General features: G+C 43.6%; 1 protein-coding gene across 2 annotated transcripts; it reads left to right on the top strand.

The window, feature by feature from the left end:
- The first annotated feature begins 14,187 nt into the window (after positions 1 to 14,187).
- Positions 14,188 to 18,983, top strand: BATF3 (basic leucine zipper ATF-like transcription factor 3). Of its 2 annotated transcripts, none has more exons than XM_005502769.3 (3): positions 14,188 to 14,341; positions 15,785 to 15,889; positions 18,340 to 18,983. In XM_005502769.3, the coding sequence occupies exons 1-3, from the start codon at positions 14,306 to 14,308 to the stop codon at positions 18,523 to 18,525; spliced, it is 327 nt and encodes a 108-aa protein (XP_005502826.1). In that variant the 5' UTR covers positions 14,188 to 14,305; the 3' UTR covers positions 18,526 to 18,983. The 2 variants fall into 2 exon arrangements, with proteins under 2 accessions (XP_005502826.1, XP_064914486.1); XM_065058414.1 differs by lacking the exon at positions 14,188 to 14,341 and adding an exon at positions 14,484 to 15,067.
- Positions 18,984 to 24,232: the final 5,249 nt, after the last annotated feature.

Here is a 24,232-nt window from a genome sequence, read left to right as displayed (position 1 = left end):
AGTATGTTCCATTTCATCAGCTTCTCCTATCAGAGGGAATATACAAAATGTAATGGAATAAAGTGATCTATTTTTAAAGCTAGAACACAGCAATAGGTTCCAAGTCCGGAGGCTTCCCACCCCTCTGGGCAATTGTTTTCTGTGTTCGACAGCACTGATGGTGAAAAATTCCTGTGGCCTGTTGGAATTTCCTTTGCAGTAACCTGTTTGTTGCTGTGCATCCTTTTGCTGCACACGTCTGGGAAGAGCCTGTCTCTGTCCCCTCTGGAACCACCCTTTAGGTAGCTGAGGGTAGCAGTTGTATTACCCCCTGACATTCTGTTCTGGCTGAGCAAGCACAGCTTCCGCAGCTGCTTCTCGTACATCACGTGCTCCAGATGCCAGCCATCTCAGTGGTCTTCCATTGGAATTGCTCTAGTACTCGATGAGAGCCTCCCAGAGGATCCAAGCTAGGATGTTATAGCCTAGGTAGGTGAGAATTGTGGCTGGATCAGTGAGCTCGGAGGTTTAATTGCTCATACTTTCACCTCAGGGTTGATTACAAGTTGTCTATTCTGTGACTTGTTCTTGTTAATGTCTTTATCCATGACCTGGAGGAGGAGGTGGAAGGTGCCCTCACCCAGTTTGCAGCTGACATCAACCAGGGTGGGATGCAGGAAATATGCTCAAGGGCAGGCCCATTCAGTGGAGCATAAACAGGTTGGAGAAATGCATCTGGGAATCTCGTGAAGTTCAGCGAGGACAAAAAGCAAAGCCCTAAACCTAGGACGGGATAACCCCCTGCAGAGGTGCAGGATGCCATGGGCTTGAGGGTCCTGGTGGGCTAACCATGAGCCAGCCTAGGATATTGTGTCAACGGGAGTGCAGTACAGTAGATCCAGGGAAGTGGTTAGTTGCCTTTCCTCTACACTTTGCAAGAGCACCTCTGGAGTAGTGTACTCAGTTTGATAAGCTGGAGTGGAGGACTGGAGCACTTGCTGTGTGGGTTGAGTCTTAGGGAACTGGCTTGTTTAGCGCAGAGAAGATAAGCCAGCCTTCTGGTACCTACAGGGGTTACGGGAAATATGGAGCCAGGCTATTGAGGTGTGCAGTGGGAGAACCACAGGCAAGGGTCAGGTTGAAAGGAAAGGTTCTAACCTGATGTAAGAGACTGAAAAAAATCACTGCTGGGCTAACCGAGCATTGGAAAAGGTTGTCTAGAGAGCTTGTGTAGCCTCCAGCACTGGAGGCTTCCAAGAACCAACTGGACAAGTGTCTGGAATGACCTGGTTTGAACTGGGTGTTGACCCTGCTGTTGAGCAGAAGGCTGCAGTTAGGAGGGGCCTCCTGAAGGCCATTCCAGCCTGAGTGATCTTGCGTTGGGACATTGGCCAGGACTTCGTCCCAACAGGAGACTAGCAGTATGTTTGTTGCTGCTGTTTAATATACAAATTAAGTAATAGTTTAAAATTATTGCTATATAATAATATATTTATATGTAATAAATGCAACATGTTTATAATTGTTGTCTTTCAAGCAGCAGTAGTGGAGATTCTTGGTAGTGTGGTGTCCAACCAAAATTTCAGTGTGATTCATTTGCTCGCCTGTGTTAGCATTAGATGTGTTTTGCCTGCAACTTGATGCTTTTTACAGTGGCACAAAGCTGAAAATACAGATATATTGAACTGGCTATGGAGAAAGAGCTCCTTGCGCTGTGTTTTGGTCAGGAAGCTTCTGCAGTTGTAGTTCTAGAATGATAACACTCCAGCTCCTTTTATTCCAACGTCAAAAATGCACTGCTTTCATGATGCAAAATGCTGAACTGATTCAGCCTCAATTAATTCATTCAAATTTGTTCCAAAATTCTTAGCAGGATTTTCTTAACAGGAAAACTTGGTCCAGATGGATGTTATTTTCAGTAAGTTATTCTTTGTCTGTACAAGTCTAACTTTATGCCAGCTGAGATACTGTCATCTTCCTGCAGCTGGCGTAAGGCAGGTGTAAGAACTGTATTGTGCTTTTTAATTTGACATAAATGTATTAATGTGCCTATCTGATCCAGTTTGAATCACCAAGTGACCTGGCATTTTGTGCCTTCAGTGCTTACGTTGACCGGTGGTTCAAGTCATTCCTCTCTGTATTTAAATGATTTCATGTTCCTCGTAAAACAAACAAACCAACCTGCAAACTCTTTAAAACCTTGATTTTGCCTTTCTGAGGTTTACAATAGTCTAATTCTACACAGATTGACCAAGAGAGGGTGCTCAAAATTAATTCTTTACCACTGCATTGAAAACATTGCATGGCTTGCAAGTTGTGCTCAAACACGTTAGTAGGAACATTGAATTTAAATGCTAAGGAGTTTACAAAATTAAATTAAAAATTTAAGAAAGCAAAACCATTGTCAATGTTTCAAACCTCCACTGGAGGAGAAAAATTATGTGAGTGTGCACATGGAAGAATACAGAAATATGCACTGCCTTTCAGTTACATGCAGTTAGGATATATGACTGAGCAGTTCTGTTTCCTTCTATAACTCTTAATTGTTTATAGTTTATAATGTAGGCATTTACTTGTCTATGAAACCAGTTTTAAAACAGTATCTTAAGCTTTCAAAATTGTTAATTACCATCTTGGAGAAGCTAAGTACCTTTAGTAGAGTAGCAGTAGTAAAACCACCAGTTGACAGCTGAAAATATGTTCTAGGTATTTAGTCTAGTCTTACAATTGAAAAAGCAAGCTGTGAAAGTCAGCTTCTGCAACATACAGTCTCTTGGGCCTCAGATGTTGAAAGAAGATGTTTTGGTTTTTGCAGAGTCCTTATGACTAGTAATTGCACATGTCACCAAGATGGAGAATATTTCATTAATGTAGCATCGTATGCTGTGCTGGAGCTGGAGTTCAGAGAAGGGCAATGAGGCTGGTGAGGGGTCTGAAGAACAAGTCTGAGGAGCGGCTGAGGGAGCTGGGGCTGTTCAGCCTGGAGAAAAGGAGGCTGAGGGGAGACCTTATTGCTGTCTGCAACTACCTGAAAGGAGGTTGTAGCATGGAGGGGGTTGGGCTCCTCTCCCAAGTAGCAAGTGACAGGACAAGAGGAAATGGCCTCAGGTTGCATCAGGGAAGATTCAGATTGGACATTAGGAAAGATTTCTTCCTGAAAAGGGTTGTCGGGCATTAGAATAGGCTGCCCAGGGAAGTGGTGGAGCCACCATCCCTGGAGTGGTTTAAAAGACATATAGATGAGATTCTTTGGGACATGGCTTAGTACCAGAGTTAGGTTATGGTTGGACTCGATGATCTTAAAGGCCTTTTCCAACCAAAATGATTCTATGATTGTCGTGTTAAACTGCATATTTGTGCTCTGTATGATATAAAATCAGGCTTCAAATTACTGTTTGAACAGTTGGTGTTTGTTTACTGCTTGTAAATTACACAGATAAACCTCTTTTCTTGCTGCATTTTGCATTGCTTTTCTTCCATTGAAAAACAAGTTATCTTGAAAGGGAGCCATTTCTTTGTGGTACTTTCTTCATCGATTCAGAGTTTATAGTTAATTACATTTTTTATTTTTGTCACAGGTGGTTCTCTGCCTCCTCTCTGCCCCACACCCAGGTCTTCTACTTCAAAAGTAACTGGCCACCATCAAGTTGTGCTCTAATTTCTATATGATTTCTTAATTCAGATCTAAAGCTGGTTTTTTTTTCCTTATAACTTTCTCTCAATATAAAAAATTGTATGTTTGTCATATTTAGGTTCCAACATTAAAATCCTCGAAGATCAATTTGATGAGCTAGTAGTAGAGACAACAACAAAGCGTAAGCAGTGGCCTAAAAAGATCCTGATGCATGCTGTCCAAACCATGAAAGCAGAGCAAGAGATGTTGGTGAGTAATCTAAGACTTTCAGAAAACCTTTGCATATAGTAGCTGCTGACCACATGTAACTCGAAGAAATAAATCATCTAATCTTGACCTTTAAGCTCCTTCTCGTAGGTGCTTTTGATTCTTTCTCACATAATGAAATTGGTTTTTTGCATTAATTGTTTCTTCAGTAAAATGAAGGTTACTACAAAGTGGTGTGACTGTGAGTGAATTGGGCATGTGGGACAGTTCAGCAAGTTACTTAAGCAGACTGATTAAACATGAGGACTCATTATTTACAAGCCAGTATACACCTATTTATCTTGTCAGATCCAGGTTTCTGAAATGCTTAGCTGAAGGCTGGTTGAAGTACTAAATCTTACTATATATACAGATGCTATCATGTGCCGTATATGACTGTTAGAAAGATGTCTGTGTTTTCCTAAGTGCTGTTGTTGAGCTAATAACTACATTGAGTAAATACTTTCAGTAAAGAAAGAAAAAAAATAATGTGGATTAATGAATAGGTGCAGTAATTTCTCTACACTGAGTGTAGAGTAATTACTGGCATTAAACAACCTAGTCATGTCCTTGGTTGCTAAATTTCTTTCCTGCATGAGGAAGACATTTTTTACACTGAGGGTGGTGAAACACTGGCCCAGGTTGCCCCAAGAGGTGGTAGATGCCCCATCCCTGGAGACATTCAAGGCCAGGCTGGATGGGGCTCGGAGCAGCCTGATCTAGTCAAAGATGTCCCTGCTCATTGCAGGTGGTTGGACTAGATGAGCTTTGAAGGTCCCTTCCAACCCAAACTATTGTATGGTTCTATGATATTTCTGCAAAGGTACTAGTGGTTTCTCTGCTTTTGGTTGAGGAATTTTTTTTGGTTTTTTTAACCCTAGCTACTCTTGGGATGCCTGTTTTTTGAGGCATGAAGAGCAACTATGAAGATGTGGTATTTAAATGCAGCTTACCTGGAGAGAACCACTCATTAGTGTGGTGTTGTCTCTGTAATTCCTAAAGCCAGAGATCATCTTGTAGATTTTCAGTTGATACGTTCTGTGATGTTTGAGGATAATGGAAGCAATGTTTGTTCTTGTGCTTGGAGCCGTTACTGTAAACTTGCTAAGAAGATTCATGAACTGTGAAAAACTTGCTCCAGTAAAACTACAGGGAGGAATAAATAACTTTCCTCCTACTTGGTTGAAGAAGGTTGAGGGACTGCTCCTGAAGTAGTGAAGAATACTGACTTGCAGATGATCTAACTTGCATTCCCATGTCTTTGCTTTGTTTCCTTCTTTCCTGGTAGTTACTTCTAATTCCACCTTTAATATAACTAAATATTAGTTTTATTAATTATTTATTATTAGTTAACTTCATGTCAGAATTGAATGATGTCGTCACAAGACTGATGTAGCAACAAAAAGCCGGAAAGCTTGGTTTGTGAAGCAGGGTGTTCTAATATGCACATAAATAGTTGCAGGCCTAGAATGTAGTCATTTAAATAGTTTTCTTATTTTTTTTGTCTTTATGTACTCTTTGTTCAAGTTTGCTCCTCTGTGAACATGTACTGGTTTTGTGAATGGCTCCTGAGCAGCTCTTTTTCCTCAGCTGTGCTGCAGGTGGCAATGCTTCTTGCAAAATACCTGGATTTTAGTTTAGTTCTCATGCTTTAATACTTAGAATTCTGCAAACTATTGCAGATTTTAAAGATGTGTTTATAGTGAACTTAACTGTGTTAACCAGAACACTGTTAATAACTGAGTATCTATAAACTGTACTTCTAATACATTCTTTATCTAAATAATTCCACTGCCATCTCCCTGTATTAACACTTTATCCTTTGTTCTGACTGCTATGTGTATATTAGCTATCCATGAAACCGAAAGGGTATTTCAGGATTTATTTTATTTTATTTATCATGTACAGAAACTCTACCAGCCTGTGGTAACACCAGAAGAGATAAGACCCCAGCCTTCTCAAGGTAAAGATTTCATGGGGAGGACAACTGTACCGAGGAAACACTGCCTACCTTACTGGTTAGCTGTAAATGTTTAAGTAGTTTCCTCTCTTTGAATTTACTTAAAATAGACTGTTTAAATAATTAACTAAAATAGCTAGAAGTTTGTCATAACTAAATGTATTGATGCATCAGTTTGTTGTGTCCATTTCTCTTGTTCTAAGTCCTGTCTGCTGTTAGGCGCTGTACTTCAAGGCAAAAGCCGGCCGCTGTGTCTGTATTGGGTAGAAATTGTCACAGAGCTGCCCTCGGTAGGTTTTGTTACTTCTCTTCTTCACCACTGGTGGTGGCCAGATGGGGAACTAGATGGATCGCTGACATTATACTTTGACCATTCTGGTGTTCCTTTTACATGAATACTAGAAATGCTTTGGTCTCTCTTCCTAATCAGTTGGTTTCTTCAGGGAATTGAAAACAGTTGTGTAGTACTCCGGAGCGACAGCGTTCATTCTCCTAACTTGCAAAGTAGGCATCAAATTTTATCTTGCCTTGTGTCATTTGCAAGGATTGGTGAAGAAGGAAAACTGCAGTATCCTAAGTTTGCTGCATGCTTTTGGAAGGTTATTTATACAAACTCCTTGGAACAAGGTGGTGTATTTTGCAGTTGAAGACTAGGACGTGTTTTGATAAAGCTGACCGTAAGGAACGGAAAGTTCTATCTTGCCTGTTATTAAATATTGAAAAATGACAGAATTTACCAATGCTGTTCCAAGTTGAAAAGCATGGTACGCAACTCTCACTATGGATTACTGCACATAATGTAAAGCTGGTGTAACAAGCCGTTGCGTTAAGTGAAGTTTGAGGAGCTGAGATTCATCTTCCAATTCTCACCCTGCTGATCTGCCTTCACCCTGGGCATTGTTTCCTCTTTGCAGACAGGAGACTTTGCTTCTAGAGGCACCAGCCTGTGCAGCAAAGCAGCTAACAGGAGCAGTAAAAAGATGTCACTTCATATCTGGGTTTCTTTTGGTTTCGAGTATCCAGATCTGTGTTTTCATGATGTGAATTAAGTGCTTCTTGCAAGTTAGTAACAGTTTGCACTAAAGTATTGCCTTTTTAGGTTAGGTAACAGCAAAGTCCTAGCCTAGATAGCAGATAGTTTGTGCTGAATTTTAGTATTATGTAGTCTTTGGGAAGTTTATGTATCCCAGTTTAGCAAGTACAGTGGCCACAAACTAAAATGTTTAGATTACTCAATACCTTTCGTTTCCTTTTTTCATTTCCCTTTGTTTTGGAAAGCCTTGAACACTGAGGAATATAATGCTGTCCGTGTAAAGCTGAACTGCAGGCAAATTTCATTTGACTGTGTATCAGTCTTTCTGTATAACTGAAATAATCCAGGTGATAGTTTTTATTTAACCCCTTCCTTGCCATTTCATAAGCAGACTTCTAATTCTAATACTCCGCTCTAAGGATGCTTCATTATGGACATATCCTCTTTTAGAGAAGGTCCATTCATAGACCTCTATGGTGTGTTTAAAGAGGCTGCTGTGGGAGTGGTTTTCCTTCTAGACTCTGAATGATGGTGCATTTTAGCACCCATGTCCATATGTGGATTATCTGTTCCTAAACCCAGTCTGATCAGCATGTTGGGCATGCAGACGGACAATTCAACAAAACACCATCTCTTCCTGCTTACTACGTTTCAGCATGCGATCGCTGTCACACTGTGCTACGATACAGTGATTGACTTAAATTATCTTGAGTAGCACTAATGAGATAGACTTCAAAGCAGAACGCTGTGTTTAAATCTGCAAAGGTTTAGGAGTGAGTGCACCATCTAACATAGCATCGTGCTGCCGGCACTGGTGAAGCCCTACAGAAAAATAATAGTAGTGGAGGTGAGGCTGTTCGTTTCCCAGGGGCACGCATGCCTCTCCGTTGATTTTTCAGTTTTCGTTGCTGGCATGGCATTGCAGACAGAATAATGGCAGAGAACGTGCGAATCAGTTTTATAATGAAAGAGTTTAACTCTTGAGTAAAGAGTTATTATTCCTTGTAAATCAATTGTCAAAGACATCTATCATGTTGATGATCCCGTGAAGTTGTTACTGCAATCAAGTATATTCCATTTTCCTCCAGTATCTGCACCTGCTGTCTGCTTCGTGTTCCTGAAAGCTTTTTCTTCTTTTTCTTATGAATGCAGTTCATATTGTTTATGCTTTGTTCTTTTTTATTCTTGTATTAGTGCTTGTTAAGTTAAGCCAGGAGAAAAATGTAGTCTTTACTGTAAAAGCAGACTTGTTGGAGCTTTGATATTATTTTTTCCTCTCCTTAAAATGGATTTTCTTCATCTCATTTTCTCCACAGCGGTGTTTATTCTCCTATTTTAATATGTTTTTATCAAATATGAGCTTGAAAGGCTTGAAAATAGATTTTGTTTTTCTTTATAACTGTTCCTTTATGTCAGGTACTGCCATTGCGTCTCATGTTTTGTATAAGCTGCAGGTTTTCTAGTGCAGAACTTCCATGGCTCGCTATAGTTGAGACTGCCAGACACTACTACCATTTGAGTGATAAAAAGTAATAATAGCAGGATAACATATACCGGCTGTTACTGTCAATGCTATGATGAAAGCGATGTGTTGTAGATTTAAGCTTTATACAGGGACTGGTTTTCTGTCTCATTTCTAAGAAGTCCATAGCAAGTGCTGGGGGAGAGAGTTATGTTTCAGAAGTTTATTTGGGCTTCGTGTTTTTCTGTAGATGCTTACATCGCAGATCTGAAGCAGGTGACAGAAACGGCATCCAAACAGATCAGCGGAGCAATGAAGGTGAGATCTCTGTGTGTTCCGAGAGGATATGTTTTTTATTTTCTTGATCTGTTAATATGTCACTAAACAGGAGTTCTAACTCCTCTCGTTGATAGTTTTGTACAAAAAAGCCTGTGTGTCTGCTTTTGAAGCAAGTATATCTTTAGGTTTGGACCGCTGAAGTTGTATCTGTGAAGCTTTCCCCCTCACATGGTAATAAGGAGGATTACCCTGTGACTATAGGAAATATTTTTACAGAGATTTTAGAACCTGCAGCATCTGAAAAATAAAACATCTTTTGAAAACCTGTGTACCTTTACATAGCGTGTGACATTTATTACTTCAGTACCAGCTTAGACATGAACTGTGGTGTTCCCGTGACGCTAAGTCAGCTTAGAGATGTCATGAAAGAACCTAAACTTGACGTACTATTTGCATGGTCTCTGAGTTCAAACCCTGGTCACTGCTAGGCTGGTAGCTCTGAGTTCCCAGCCTTCACCTGCCGTCCTAAGGACCATCTCTCCAGACACTGAAGCTTTTGTGCCTGTCAGAATCTAAATAACATATTTTATTCATTGTAGCTGTTATTTTTCCCGTGTAACAAGAAATACTTGGGTTTGTTTTTGCAGTCTCTCCCGGCGCTAATAGAAAGAGCAGAAGGTTTTTCCCAAGTGTTAACTTGGCAACCAACCTTGGAACTCTGCAAGCTGCGGCAAGAAGTCTTTGTTGGCTGCAATGCGAAGCAGGAAAATAATGTCCAAAAATTCGTGTCACCAGGAGAAGTCACACCAACAAACGCTGATACCAGTAAAAATTGTGTCTTGCTAAAAAGAAAAAAAGCCATAGATTCATCAGAAAGAAGACGCTATCCACTTCGACGGAGGAAAATTTCTCTCAGTGCATGAATTTCTCATTTAATATTTTCAGACTGGAGACTCAGTTGTACTCTTGTTCAGTGTGCTCAGTCTTTTTTCTTAAACTTTCGTCTCCTGTCTAACTCAGCTACACATGGCAGTTTAATTACTTATTCGGTCTTTGATCCTTTTAAATATTTCTATGTTTACTGTTACACTGATGGTATATAAAACCCTACGCATACCGGTAGCATCTGATATCCAGCAAGTATATTTGCTGATTAACTCTCTTTTATTTGCTCTTTTATTACAGCATTTAGCTTGAGTCGTTATCCTTCTCAGGGCTGTGCAGGTGCTTTATGTATGCAAGCAGTCTTCTAGTAAACCACTAAGGGCTCATTTACGTTAAGCATGTCTCTAAAGAGGTTGGAGGGTGACTAGTTCTCCTAATGCACCTTTATTTATTACTGAGTCAGGTAGCTGTTTTTAAATAAATTAAAAATAAATAGACACCGGACCATATAGGAAACACCAGATTTGCTATGATGTGACTGTTTTTAGAAAAGCCACACACAAATGTGACATTGGTTCCTGCTATTCCAGCTGTCCTGAATTTAGGTCAGCTGGGCTTATTTATAGTCATGTTTGTTTCAACTCGGATTTTTAGTAACTGTATGTACTTACTTGCAGTGTGCTCTTCTGCACAAGGGTCCGACCATCCACATTTTACCATCTGATATGGTAAAATCTGATACATTTCCTGTAATCCAATTATGCAGTCTGGGGGTTTCCTGGACAGTATCTACGCATTACAGGATCTTGACCTGGGTCATATATGCATTTGTGATGTTTGAGTAAACTTTAAAGATCAGTTTAGGCTACCAGTAAATGGTATTAAGTTGAGCTAGCTTACTTTTAGTTTTTCTTTATAGATTAGTACCTAAACAATAGCACAGTAGTGCTAATTTGAGCGTTGTGCCTTAACCATTCATAACTTTTTCTGTTTTATGGTTGTATGTGCTTGCAGTAAATACATCTAGTATGTAACGTATTTCTCACACAGTAAATGGAGGGGTTTTTTTAAGAAACTTTATTAATGAAATGTACTGTGGTAAGAAGGATAGCTCTGATTTAATGCCTTAAGAGAATGAAAATTTTCAAGAAAATGTGTGATAGATTTTAGCATTTATTTCGTAAAGGTGACCACCTGTGCCCAGACTTTGTATATTTAATCCTTTGTAAATATGTGTTTCCCATCACTCTTGTATATACAAAAGTGTGTTTTTATACTAAATAAATTAAATCAATTAAGAAAGATCAAAGTTTCAGGTAATGTTGTTGGTTCTAATCCTGGGATAGGTGGTGACTGAGCAGTGAGTGTACTTCAGAAGACATCTGTGTTAAATTTTGGCTCAAGTGACTGAAATAGTTCTGTTCGCTGCCTTTGAACCGTTATTAATCTCAGGGCTACAAAGCATCTAATGCAAGAGAGGGCAGGATGTGAGAGCGGCTGGAGCGGCAAAGCTGTGGAACGAGTGACTAGGACGGTTTTTCATCACACAGCAACTTATTGCTCTAGCAGCTTTAAGCACCTGTGCTCTGTGCTGGGTTAAAAATCCCCACCATGGCTTCCTTCACCAAGATCTGCAGATACTGTGCAAGATTTGGCATGTCTGCCATAGTGATTTTTGAACATTTCCTGTGTTGATAGGAAGATTCCCTGCTATTGTCTCCAAATAATGATAGGCCAGTACAGAAAACAGGAACAGGCACGTCTCAGATGGCCAAGGTAGGACAAATGCCTTAAGAAATATGAAGGGAGAGCACTGTAGGTTAAACTTAAGTGAATTAATAAATTCACCCTACAGTGCATGTTAGTGTTGGGAGATTGCAGGATGGATTGTCTGCACGGGATTCAAAGGAAAGAGGGAGTGGGTGCCCCGAGCAAGGGCAGTTGGGTTTTGTTCCATCACTGTTGTTCCAGCTGCAGCTGAGTGGAAAAACAAAAATGCATCTGGAAGCACTGGCCAAATAAATAGCATAAAGAAGGATGGTGAAAACAGTCAATAAAGATTCAAAGTGCAATGTGAGCTGTGAATTTACAAATCTCTGGTGGCTGCTTTTGGCCAAGCGGCAATGGAAGGACCTCCCTTTAAATGCAAGTTCTGGGATGAGCTACACACAACGCTTCAATGTTCAGCTGTTTTTCAAATTATTAAAAATTTCTACAGCAAGTGATATCTGCAAGTAGCAGTGCCTGGGATCTATTCTTCCCACTCCCAGAATTATATAAAATACTTTATTTTTTCCCATTCCAGTGGCCTTTTGTCCTTCAGTTAACTTTTCATAGAAATCAGCAGTGTTGTGCAAGACAAGTGTCTAATCAGGCTTCTACTGAAGTGTCACAACATCCAAACTTGTTATTTTTAACTTGGGGCGAATTGGTATTGCATCAAGAAATGTCTGGTAGTTTTTCTTTATATAGCCTTTGAATTTTGTAAGGCAGCTCAGTGGTGATAAATGCTTGGGAACATTTGCAAACCGAGTTTGAATTTCTTGGCTTCTTGGGGCGAGATGGAACATCTCATTTTTTTGTTAGCGTGTAGTGCTTATGGCTCACGAGGGTGCGCCATCCCCACGGAAGAGCAACCTGCAAATTGGAGCAGTATCTACACACGCTTTTGCTACGTGTAGTTTTTGAATAAATGGGATGGTGAACAGCATGCAGGGAAGCTCCTCTTCCAGAAACCTTCATGTGGACACCAGTGTCTCTTTGAAAGCTTGAGTGCTCTTAAACTCAGTCCTGCTACATGCTGTTCTTCAGAAGAGCTGCTCTGGGCTAAGCTGTGTTCAGCTGCTCTGGGCTGCGTGTGTGTAGGTTGCTTCAGAGCAGACAAAAATCACTGGTAAACTGCTGTTCTAGAATGTAAACTCAGCTGACTAGACTGCTCTCTGGGCCTGTTTTCTCTCCTGCGTAGAAATGTTCTGCCTTTACTGCTGTGTTACCTGGAATTACTGTGTAGGCATCTGATACAGATGTACCAGAGATAGCTTGAATACTGAGCAGAAACTTGTCCCCAATAAGCAAATTTTGACTTTTCATTTCCTTTGCCACTTTGAACAAGGGCAGACTGTACTCAGGCTCAAGGGGACTGTCCTGTGACTTGTCCCGTACCTGTGGGATCCTGGGGACCTTGCTCTGTGACTGTCAGAAGTTATTCAATGAAGCAGGTATTTATTCAGTACTAAAAAATTCTTGGTAGGTTGCCCGGGACATGATGCTGTTAGATCTCTTGGCTGTGCAGTTGCCAAAAACAGGTGCATTGCTTCTGGAAAAGCACAAGAGCTTCATGTGGGACCAGATGGAAGTCCCTCTGTGGAAGGGGGCTTTATTTCCTGCAGATCACTCCAAAGGGCTGTTGAGGTATTTTGTCTGCATGGTTCATAGATTTTATTGCAAGACAATATACCTGTTCTCCAAGCTTCCAAAAATACCAGCTTCTAGTTCTGTTTACTTCAACTGTGCTTAAGCTACAAAGGCAAAAAGGAGCACAGTGCTCTCCTTTTAAGCAACTATCCCAAGTACGTTTCCACTCGTGTCCATATTTTCACTCGTATTCTTTAACTGCCTGATGTGTAATTAATGCAAGATTGGACTGTTTCAGAGAAGCAATTGAAAGCGACTCATCATTACTGCCTGGCTGCTAGGGCTGCCTTCCAGGAGATGTTGGTTTGGATCTTCTCAGCTGGAGAATGGTGCTGAAACCCACATCTGCTGCTGCCTCCATGAGCATCTCCTTGGTGAGCATCCTGGTGTTGGTGCATTGGGGGACAGAGGAAGGGAGAAACAAGACTGCTTTTAAAGAAACCAGGGGGGTGTAAGATGCTTGGGACACCCAGTGCAGTCTGGGGATGCATGGTAGGTCAAGGCACATCGGCCAGGAGGCTCATCTGGGTTGTGGGTCATCCCGGTAGGGAAGGCTCACAGGTACTGCGTCCTCCAGGGTTGGAGGAGCTCTGGGAATGTGCAAAAGCAAAGGCTGGGGTAGCCTGGAAGATGGAGACAGAAGCTGCTTTGAGGTGGAGCAGCTGGAGAGAAGAGCTTCCCACCAGGGAAGTCCTGCTCAGATTTTTCAGTAATGCTGATGGTCCTGGACACTACCAGGAAACCCGTGGCAGAGTGCAGACCTCAGTTTGACTCTTCTGGGCAGCGCAGTTCTCTCACCTTCCGCACAAACTGTGTGCCAGATCTTCCTGAAAGGATAGTCTCTATTTACTCAGTTTACAATCTTCGTAACCTCATCTTCATCTAAGCTGGATGACTCAAACTTCTAGGGAAAAGAGAAAAATAGGGAAGTATCTGATTTATTAAGATACGTGGGGCTTTATGGCCGACTGCCCTGCAGGTTGGGGACACCTAACCCTCCTCACATAGCCATGTGTTCACCTGTGAGTTAAGCACAGCCAGGAGTGCACATCAGGTACCACATACAAGTGAAGTACCTGTCGGTGCAAACATCTTTCATTTCTTTGGAGCAGAAGAACATTGAGGTTTAATTAAAAGGTAGGGAAAGTGGAGGGATAAAAGAAACATTGTTCCGGCTGATGAAATACTCTACACAGAACCGTCGAAAGGAGAGATTTTTTGCGTTTTCAGCAGTCCGTGTCTGGCTTCGCCTTTACAAGAAGCCTGAGGCATTTCCTTATTATTTAAAGGAACAGGGCGAGTAGCGAAAGTGAAAATCACTTTATCCCGGCACCGGTGCCGTGTCCTCACGCCCCCGAACTCTGGCTGAACCGGCTGCCACTTCTCCGGAGCTCACGCTGCTTCTGAGAGCCGATGTCGCAGAAGCTCAGCCTGCAGGAGCGGCCGGAGGTGAGCCGGTTCCCCGCATCGGGGGGCGTCGGCCAGGGGACGCCACCGGAGGGCTGGGCCGGTTGCCGGGGACAGCCTGGCCTCCTCACCCTGACGCGGGGAGGAAACGTGGGGAGAAGAGAAACTGCGGGACGGCTATTTCTGCAGCCGAAAGCACGAGTCGGGCCGCTCGGAGGGGTGTCGGTTCGGGACCGGCCGGTTCCCGGGGCTGGGGCTCTCCGGGGGATTTTCAGGCAGCTCCTGCCCGGCAGCAGCGTGCCTCGGGGGTGCGGGCTTTCCCCCGGCTCCCGGGGGCTGAGCAGAAGCCGCGGTCCCGGGGGACAGGCACCCTTGCCGGCGCGGAGGGCTGAAAGCCGGGGAAGCAGCGGGGACCGGGGGGTCCAGGCGGTCCCGGGCTCCCGGTTCCCCCGGCGTGGCGCAACTGCCGCCGGGCTCCATGTGACGGCCATGCGGGCGGCGGGGCAGCCCGGAGCGGGGCGGTGCGGCGGGGCTCCCGCGGCAGAGTGGCGGCTCCGCCCCCGGGCCGAGGGGTGCCAGGTGCCGGGGCGGTGCGTCCCCTGCCCCTCCCCGGCCCGCCCTGCTCTCCCTTCCTCTCCCAACCCTGCGGGCCGGGGGAGCCCAGCGGCGCCCCGGGGCGGCTCCGCAGCCGGCGGGATGTCCTGCGCCGTCCCGGCGGCGGGGGGCAGCGCGCTGCCTCGGAGCGCGGCGGCCGAGAGCAGCCAGCAGGTAGGGGCAGGGGTAGGAGTAGGAGTAGGAGCAGGGCGGCCGGGATCAGCGCTGGAGGCGGGCGGGCACATGGGGCTGAGTCACGCCGGACAGCGCCTTGTCGGGGGTGCCCGCTCCCCCCGGGCATTTGCTCTTCTCTCCCCGGGTGGCAGCTGCGGTGCTGGTAGGATAGCAGGCGAACCGGCGGCGGTGCGCGGGAAGCTCCCTGTAGCCGGCACAGGGCGCAATCAGCGGCTTTTCCCCCGCCGCAGGCAGTCGGGAGGGCACCGGGAGAAGCGGCGGGAGGGGAGAGGGACTGCTCCGCTGGCAGCGACTGCGGGTGCAGCGGGAGCCCGGCTTTCTTCCCCGGCGCTCGCACCTCCGTCTCCTTGCTCGCCCCGGGGCAAGGCAGGTGTAAAACGCTGCCCGTCGGGTGGAGCAGGAGCGCAGGTCCCCGCCGTGGGTGACGGGGTTCCCAGGTTTCTGCATCAGTGGGGCTCTGCAGCATCCCCTGGGCATCTCTGCGGGCTTCCACCTCTCCACCTCGCGGCCCACCTGTGCAGCGGGGCCGGGGGATGCGCTGCCTTTACAGGCACCGTGCAGTCTCCGGAAGGCAGGGGTCAGGTGCTGTGAAATTGGTAGTATGTGTCCACATTCAGCAACCCTTTTACACCTGAGTTCTGGAGCCTCTGCATGCACCCTAAAAAGAGTGAGATGTTTCTGGTTTATGTCTTCCAGAGTAATGAAGAAGATGACAGGAAAGTAAGGAGGAGAGAAAAAAACCGAGTTGCTGCACAGAGGAGCCGAAAGAAGCAAACTCAGAAAGCAGATAAACTTCACGAGGTGAATGGATACTTGATGTTTTGTGGGTACATCTTGGGTACCAAGCATGGGACTTCACAATAAACAGGACTGCTTAAGCAGGCATGGGCCTGTCTTCACACTAATCCAGCTCAGAGGGCTGTGGTGTGAGGCAGAGAGAAATGTGCTGCAGGGTGCCTGGCCAGGAACCCCTGGACACCAATGCTCACGTTGGACAGTGCAGCTCTGTCACTGGTGACACTGCCAGTGAGAGAAGTGGTCTTGCCCTTGCCTCACCCTCCCTCTTTTGCTGTTCTCCTGGCCACCCAGTGAACTGGATCACAGGGCTCCTCTGGGCTAAAACAAACCCATTTTTTTCTGGACTAGTGTTAAGCTTGTCACATTTGCTGTGGCAGTGGATGAATGTTTGCTACCTTACATGGGAGAAGGCAATGGAGGAGGAGGGGACCACACTGCTTAGTGGCAGTACTGGCTTAAGTCAATTCTAAAACTGTGGTGTGAGACAGAAATACCATGTTGAAAAGGCTTCTTAGGAACTTTCAAACCTCCAAGTGTGAGAGCTCAGTTCAGTTAGCTGTTATACTTGTATGCTCTGATAAATAACAGTGGGTGTTTCCAAAAAACCCATGAAAGTAACTGATTCTTCCAGAAACTCTTAATACTTCTTCTCAATATCACAATGTGGTGTAGTTTTCTCTGGTCCACAGTGCAAATGCTGGAGGACAGGAATCCCCTTTCTCTGTTTTTGGATGTTACCTCACATACCAGTGCTTCTGTTGTAGCTGGGGCTCTTAGGGTGTTTGTTCTGCTGCTGAAATTGTGGCCAAGTCAGTTGCCCAGCTCTGGAAGTTCAGCACAGGCTTTTCTTTTTCTCAGTGTGGAAGGATCTGCCGACAGTCAGCAGAGGCCAAGAGGAGGGAGGACAACGTGGGGAGTTTTTGGTTTGGTTTTTCTCAGATCTCCTCTGAGTCAGTGCCTGAGAAAGCTAGGTGCAGGGTACTTCTGGAAAGGGGTAACCCCTGGCTTTTGTGGAATAATTTCTGGGCCCTGTGCTATCCTGCAGCCACTCTGATGTTCCTCCTGGACTTGATGATTTTCCTCACATTTGGAATCTTCATTCTCAGGCATGGGAGTTTTCCCAGGTGCAGGCAGTGAATGCCTGTTTGAATAGGCATTCATTCTTAGCAAGAACAATTTGATAGTCTCATTCCTGAAAATGGGACAGAGCAACAAGAGAGTAATACTTACTACAAAACGCAACCCCATGGGGTTTGGGGCAACAAGAGGTGAGCAGAGCTTGGGAATGGACAACTTTGTTGGCAGCAACAATGCGTTAGGAGTACTGTGCCTGTTTTACTCCATGAGAGGTGGGGAGTGGTGGAAGGATGCAAGAAAGAGCAAGGGATCCACACTCCTGCAACCAAGGGCAGCAGAAGCAGTCCCAGGCTGCCCAGAGGAGCACTGCATGGAATGGTCTCCCTGCTGCCTGCTAAACAGCCCTTTTAAGGCATGTGCAGGCTTTGAAGTTTGCTCTGAAGCTTTCCCGGTGGGTGAGATTGAGTGGGTGAGTGTTGAGCCCTAGGCTGGCAGCGAGGTGCAGACACCTGTGGGTTTTCTGTGGGCTGGCTCTGAACCTCTAGCTCTCTGCTCTTTGGGATGAGAAAAGTCTTGACAGCAGGGACACTTGAGAGGTACAGTTATCAAAAAAATGTCATGCGCAAGTCTTGCATCCGTTAACAGACGTATGCTGCAGAACACCCCAAAACTCCCCTGCAGCTAATAGCAGCTTGTTCACTGCCAGAGAAGCCTTAGCTCAAAAGCAGCCTGGGTCAGCAATAACCAAGGCACTGGTCAGAGCTTCTGGTGACAAAGTGGGGCTGAAAACAAGCTGGCTCAGTGCTCCACTCCTCCTGCCCTTGAGTTCCCGGGCACCTGAGCAGGTGGCGACAAGCCCTGGCTGGGCTGGAGAGAAGTGACTGGCACTGCACATGTTGTGCCAAGCGTGCGTCTCAGCCAGCACCTGGGGAAATGGCCTTTTGCGCCTTGGCCCAGGGCAGGGGCTTCCCTTTCCTCAAGGTGAGCCACTGGCTTTTCCCAGCACCTACCTGCACTCGGTGCTTTCATTTTCTCTGCTCTGACAGTGCAGAGCAGGGTCGGCTCTTCCCAGCAGAGGTGGCCCTGGGGCTGGAAGAGGCCACCACAGGGATGCTGGGGACCTCCAAGGGCCAGCGGCACCTCTTGGTCTTCAGGGCTGCGAAAGACATCACAGCGTGGTCAGGGCACAGGTCATAAAGCACTTGCTCTGTTCCAGCACCCAGGCCATGTCTGTCTTATGTTTGCATCTTGCACACTGCAATGAGAAACCAAGCTTTTCTACAGTTACGTGAATATAGTCAAGGTGGAAGCACTGAAAGGAATGTTTTGATTATGAGCAGGCTCTTATTTTTATTTTTTTTTTTTTCTCCTTCCAGGAATATGAGTCTCTTGAGCAAGAAAATACCTCCCTGAAAAGAGAAATCGTAAAGCTAACAGATGAAATGAAACACTTGAGTGAAGTGTTGAAGGATCATGAAAAGATCTGTCCACTATTGCACTGCACCATGAACTTTGTGACCGTACCAAGGCCCGATGCGCTCGCCAGCTGCCTGCCAAGATGAGAGCTCTCCTCGGTCGCCTTTAAGTGTGATTGTGTGAAAGTGCCATTAACAGGAGGTTTGAAGAACTGCCTTCTTATGGTGCAGGTCTTTCATCAAAGAGGGTTGGCTATGACCACACAGCCCTTCTCCATGTTGAAGTGCTGTAGTCTTCTGAATCTCAGGAAAACACCAGTGTGAGGAAAAAAGACAACTCAAACTGTGACTTCTTATTTGGTAGGATCTTCAAGACATGATTTTGCATTCAGAAATGTCAAAGTGTGATGCAGCCCACCGTCACATGATGGAATGTAGACAAGGAAAACACCCAGCCCTGGGCTGGGATGTCTTTGTCACACACATCCACTGCCAGTAATCTTTTGTCACTTGTCACCCCTGTGTATCACCTTCTAGCTGCTGGTTTTTTTATCTAGATAGGTTTGGTTAATAAAAGTGATGTCCCATCTTTATGACGTTCTCTACCTTCTTCAATAATGAGTGTCTTTATAACATCCCCACTTTTTCTTTACTGGTCAAATCCGAAGTCTAATGCTAATCTTCTCATCAGTTGTTTTATTATTTGCTTATCACCTCTTCATTGGTTCCTCTTTTGAAGTATGCATTACAAATGAGTTTTCCCAGTCTTTATTTCTTTAATATCCCAAATTATCAGCCCTGCTGATGTTAGTTTTTGAAGTATTTTATATCCTGAAATATGGCTTGACCAAATTCTAATGATGATTGTCTGCTCTGTGTGGAAGAAAAGCAAAAGAGAGTTTGCTGATTTACACGCTGTTTTAAAGAGCAGAGTTTTAAATTTGCTGGCTTAATGCACCCATTGGAAATTAAAAAATATTTTTACCCTTCATCTTGCATATTGCTTCTGGGAAATGATGTCTGCGGATAGGACAAATTGAGTATAGCCAAGCATTTTGTTCCATGTCCACACTGAAGATGTTTGTTAACTGCTTGCAAGAAAAGCATTATGTTTTCTTTCACTTTTTTTTTTTTTTTTTTTACAAAAACAAAAAATTATGACAATGTTAGTGAGAAATACACAGAAAAGTGTGTTTAATTTCTCTGAAGATTCTCAGCAGTGTCAAGCTCTAGAAATGTGAATGCTGTAGCCTGTGATGCAGCCAAGCGTGTCTTTCTCACAGTATTTCCCAGCCAAAGGGCACCTTTGCCAACTCTCTCTCTTCCGCATTTGGATTTTTTCAGTTCAACTGATGGGATTAATTTCTCCCCTCACCAGAATGATAGCAGTTATCAGCAGAATATGATCTTGAAATGTCTGAAAGATTTTTTTTTTTTTTTCTTTTTTCGCTTCTTTAGTGGGATGGTGCATTGCTGATCACTGCCAAGATAGAACTGGGGAAACCATGTAGTCAACTTTGCCTTCCAAAGGGCCCTCTCATGCCATCATCTTAGGCCAGAAACTCAAGATAACAGGGGTGAGCTGTTGGCTTCTTTAATAGTTTTCATTAGGCTGTCTCCAAGTGAATTTTTAGCATTTGCAGAAGCTATCTACAGCCTAAATGCAGTCTTCAAACTTATTTATGGTCCTGTAAGAACTGAGGCATTCTGCAAAGAAAATCTGGTGCAGTCCCTGCCAAGGAAAATGAAAGTTTCAGGACACTTCAAAATATGCGTTTTGGATAATGTCCTTGATAGGATTCTGTGTGTCACCCTTAAGAAAGGAAGCTATCTTAAGCATCTTTATCCACCCACCTGCATTCCTTCAGGCCCTGGATGCCACTGTCTAATTTGGGCAGAGAACAGGTGTAATGGAGAAGGAGGAGTGTAGTGGAAATTAATAACATTCACTCTGGGAAAATTCATTATAGCTTAGGACGAAGGGAGAGTGAGAGAGAATGTCTCACTTTCCTTGACTAGGTATGTGCAACTGAGCTGAGGCTGGGAGTGGAAAGAAGACAGCTGAGGTCATGGCTAGTGCAAAAGCATTGTCTCTCCTATGGAGCCCCACAGACCCTCAAAAATGGAAGGAAGGGTCAAAACCTTGTCCAAGACAGTCCATCCCAGCAGAATCTTCCTAAGGATTGTGTCCTAGAGGTGCTTTCTTCTAAAAGAAGGTATCTTGTTCCCTGTGTAAAATCCTCCTTGTTACACATTTCTTTTTCTAAACATCTGTCTAGAAACTGGTTCCAGCTTATAATTTGGTAGTTCAAGATTTATTATACACTCTTCATCAGTAAGCACTATACTTGTTCTGCAATGCAAGCTTTAGTCCACTGTTTCTGCATTGGAGTTCATCGGTTTATTAACTGTCTGTGCAGACTGTACAAGGGAAGACAGATGAATTCACACCACGGTTGTACGCTGAAAACAGCAACCTAAGCCCAAGGTGATTTTGCTCTTCCTTGGAAGGGCTGGGAGCCCTGCAGGGGCCCCCACTGCCACCAGTTCCTTCCCACAACCCCAGGGTGTATCTCCAGCCTGGGCACCATGTCCATTAGTAACTGCAGGTTTGAAGCCTCCAGGGCCTGGGCTGCTTCTTGCTCCTTCAGCTCCTTGCATCACATTTTTTCCCAACACAATTTCCAAAGGGTCTTATGCATCATTCTTCTACCTGAGGTAGCTCTCTCAGACAGTATATTGTGTGACTAAAGTTCAAAGGCAGTTGGGAACCCAAGCAAAAGAAGTGAGCAAAATGAGTGTCCCAAGACAAATAAACCCAATAAATATATACAATTAAAGTCATAGCTGAAAGGGTTGAAAGGAACAATGTACTGTTAAAGCACAGGCTCATGTATCCCAAAACAAATGATATGCATACAGGCTGATTACACTCTTTGCAGGAACTGTTCATAAGGATATTGATTTAGAGAGTTTCAAAACTGAAAGTATGTTCTGGAGCCTGGGATAATTGTTTTATGAATAGGGAACCAGAAAGGAGAACAGAAAGGAAAAGGCCCATTTGCTAAGGAAGCAACAGAAAGTCCTTTTTCAAATCCAAATGTCTCCTTTTGCAGCAGGGTATTACACCATCAAAAAAAAAGTTTCCTATGTATATATGGCTAAAATGCCACCCAGTGTGTTCTAGCTTCAGAAAGCTTCCAGTTAGTTGGATTTGATCCCTACAAATGTGGTCTGTGTTATATTCACTTGATTTTCAGACACAGGTGTACAGGGAAGATCTTTTCTGTGTTCAGATGTGAGGAGCACTGTGAATTACAGTCTTGTTTGTGGATGCATAATGCAGATGTGGGTTGTCAAGAAAGCTGGATTTTGCCTCTTAGGTTCACAATGAAGGTTACAGCTTGACTAGATTAGGTCAGCGTGGATTTCCTTTTCTGTATTTTCTGTGACTCTAATGAAGAAGCAAAATGCTCAGTGCAAACACCCACAGATAAAAAAGTATGCATTCTGGGAGCAGACTCAGTGCAATTCAGCTATTTGTCTATTCATTTCTTTCAGGTTTTGTTGGGTCACATTTAAATTGATCATATTTTGAAAAGATGATTTTAGCCTCCAAAGGTAAAAAAAAAAAATCAACAGAGAGACAAATTCAAGCTTTCCAAAACTGCTCTTGCGAGTATAACAGAGATCAACTGCTGCCCCTCAAGAGAGCTCCTCAAAAACTCTCGTGTCTTCCTGCTGATGTTTAACATCCAAGTTTGTGAACGCTTACGTCTTCATGCACTCATCCAGAGCCTTGCTAAAAATACACCTTTAAAAAAAAGCATATTTAAAACAGCTTCTTCTTCTACAGACTTTCTGTTCTTTTCCCTGTTACCTTTTACTGTTGTCTGCCACTCCTTCTGTAATATCTGCTGATCCCATCTGCATTTGCTTTTTGTAGTAGCCTTTCTATTCTCTCACTATTTTATTTCAAATGCCACTTTTTTTCCTTGTTTCTGTTTCCTTCTGTTCCTACATAGCTTGGTGACAACATCGCTCAGTGTTATCGGTATTAGAGGAACAAGGCTAATCTGTAGGACCATGTAGAAATTGAAGGTTACTGGTATACCCTCTATTTGATTAAAGGCTTTTATGTGTGGCTAGTTTTGTCAGTTGTCTATTAAGGAAGGTGTCTGTGCAGTCTTTTAAAATGTATTTAAAAGTAGCATAACCTTTACTCTAGCCTATAAACCCCATACTGTTTCCTGTCCATAGATGAATGCTTTGCTGCATGGCATTTGGGGTTTCCATCTGTGAATCAGTCTAGAACTTCTGCCTCAGTGAAAGTGACAGATAAACCAACCATTTAAAAAAATCCCTTTCTCTTCTTCCCATCAGTGTGGTGATACAATTCCTGTCACAGGAAGGAACCACGTGTGATAAGCAGGAGAAGTGGTGGGTTTATTTACTGTTACAAAGACTACTGTTATTCTCTTTATAGGAGGGTAGGAGTTTTTCTGTTTGGTTACTGTCAAGTGGTCACTGCAGAAACATTTTACACGTGCGTACAGAATGTGATGTGGGCACACATCCGTAAGGGAGTGAAAAAATTTGAATGAATTCTTTGCAGAAGTGAGGGTTTTACATTGATTTCACTGGAAGTAGGAACAGTCCTCAGAGGATGTGAGGCACTACGGTTACTTGCTTGGGTAATATTTAACTCAAGAACAGCTTCAGGCTAACTTGAAGTGGGTAATTCTTAATAAGGAAACCATAGTAACAACCATCCCTGGGACTGCATGCTCCTTTTCTGGTAGTCATTCGGGTTTTTTCCTAGATAGTTTCTATGGAAAAAAATCCATACGAATAGAGTAGGAATTATTTCTCCCACTGTAGAATTTTTAAACCATGACATCAACATAAGGGTTTGAGTATTCTGGAAACAGCTGGCATAGCTTTTGCAAATAATCTGTTCTCTAGTCGCTACGTGTTTAGTCTGCTGTAAGGGAACCATTATAGCTCTCTTTAGAAGTGGATAACATAAACCACAAAGGGCTGTCTTGGTATAGAATGAAAACATGCATTTGAGGAGTTAGTACCAAATGACTACTGTGCTTCAATTTCACAGCTTATCTCATCCTGGAGCAGCTTCTTCATGGAGCCAAACAGAAAATGTTATCTGTAATAGGTGTGTTTGTTGCAGATCTGCATTAGAAGAGGTTTTATTGTATGTGTTCAGTAGGTTCTGTAGACTGCCAATATACCTTGCTGCACTCATCTGGGTGCTGTCCCATTAAGTCTACCACAGACGGTTCCCCTCAGAACTCAGCTCTGGATAGGTGTTTCCAGTCATCTGGAAGAACTTTCTCATTTAACTATCTCATAATGAACTTGTAATGTTTTCTTTATTCTAAATTATTAAAATGTCAAAACCCTTGAGATTCTAAGCAAGGGTCGTAAGTAATCTCTCTTAAGGTAACCAAACTATCAAGGTTTGTCTTTCCATTGTAAACTAAATTTTAAGAATACTAGTTTTTTATCTGTCTTCAATAAAATAATTGAGGATAAGGAACAGCAACAAGACTTTGCTTAAATATTTGATGTGCTGCTATACAAAATACAACTACTTCAGCTGGAGATTATGTGAAATAGTACAAGAATTGAAAAGTAACCAACTACCTGGAAGAAATTGGCAATAGTTTGTTTTGAAAAGGGAGCTATCAGGCTAATGAATGGTTTATAAGTGGTGACTCTAAAGGATTGATCGCAGACCACTTGTTTAGTATCTTTGGTAAGGACTTTGGATACAAAGGAACCATTGGTACAGAAGATTGAAATATCATGCAAAAAAAACCTGCACGACATTCCA

The sequence above is a fragment of the Columba livia genome, chromosome 3 (assembly GCF_036013475.1).
Source record: "Columba livia isolate bColLiv1 breed racing homer chromosome 3, bColLiv1.pat.W.v2, whole genome shotgun sequence".
Lineage (NCBI taxonomy): Eukaryota > Metazoa > Chordata > Aves > Columbiformes > Columbidae > Columba > Columba livia.
This window is presented reverse-complemented; position numbering and strand designations above follow the sequence as displayed.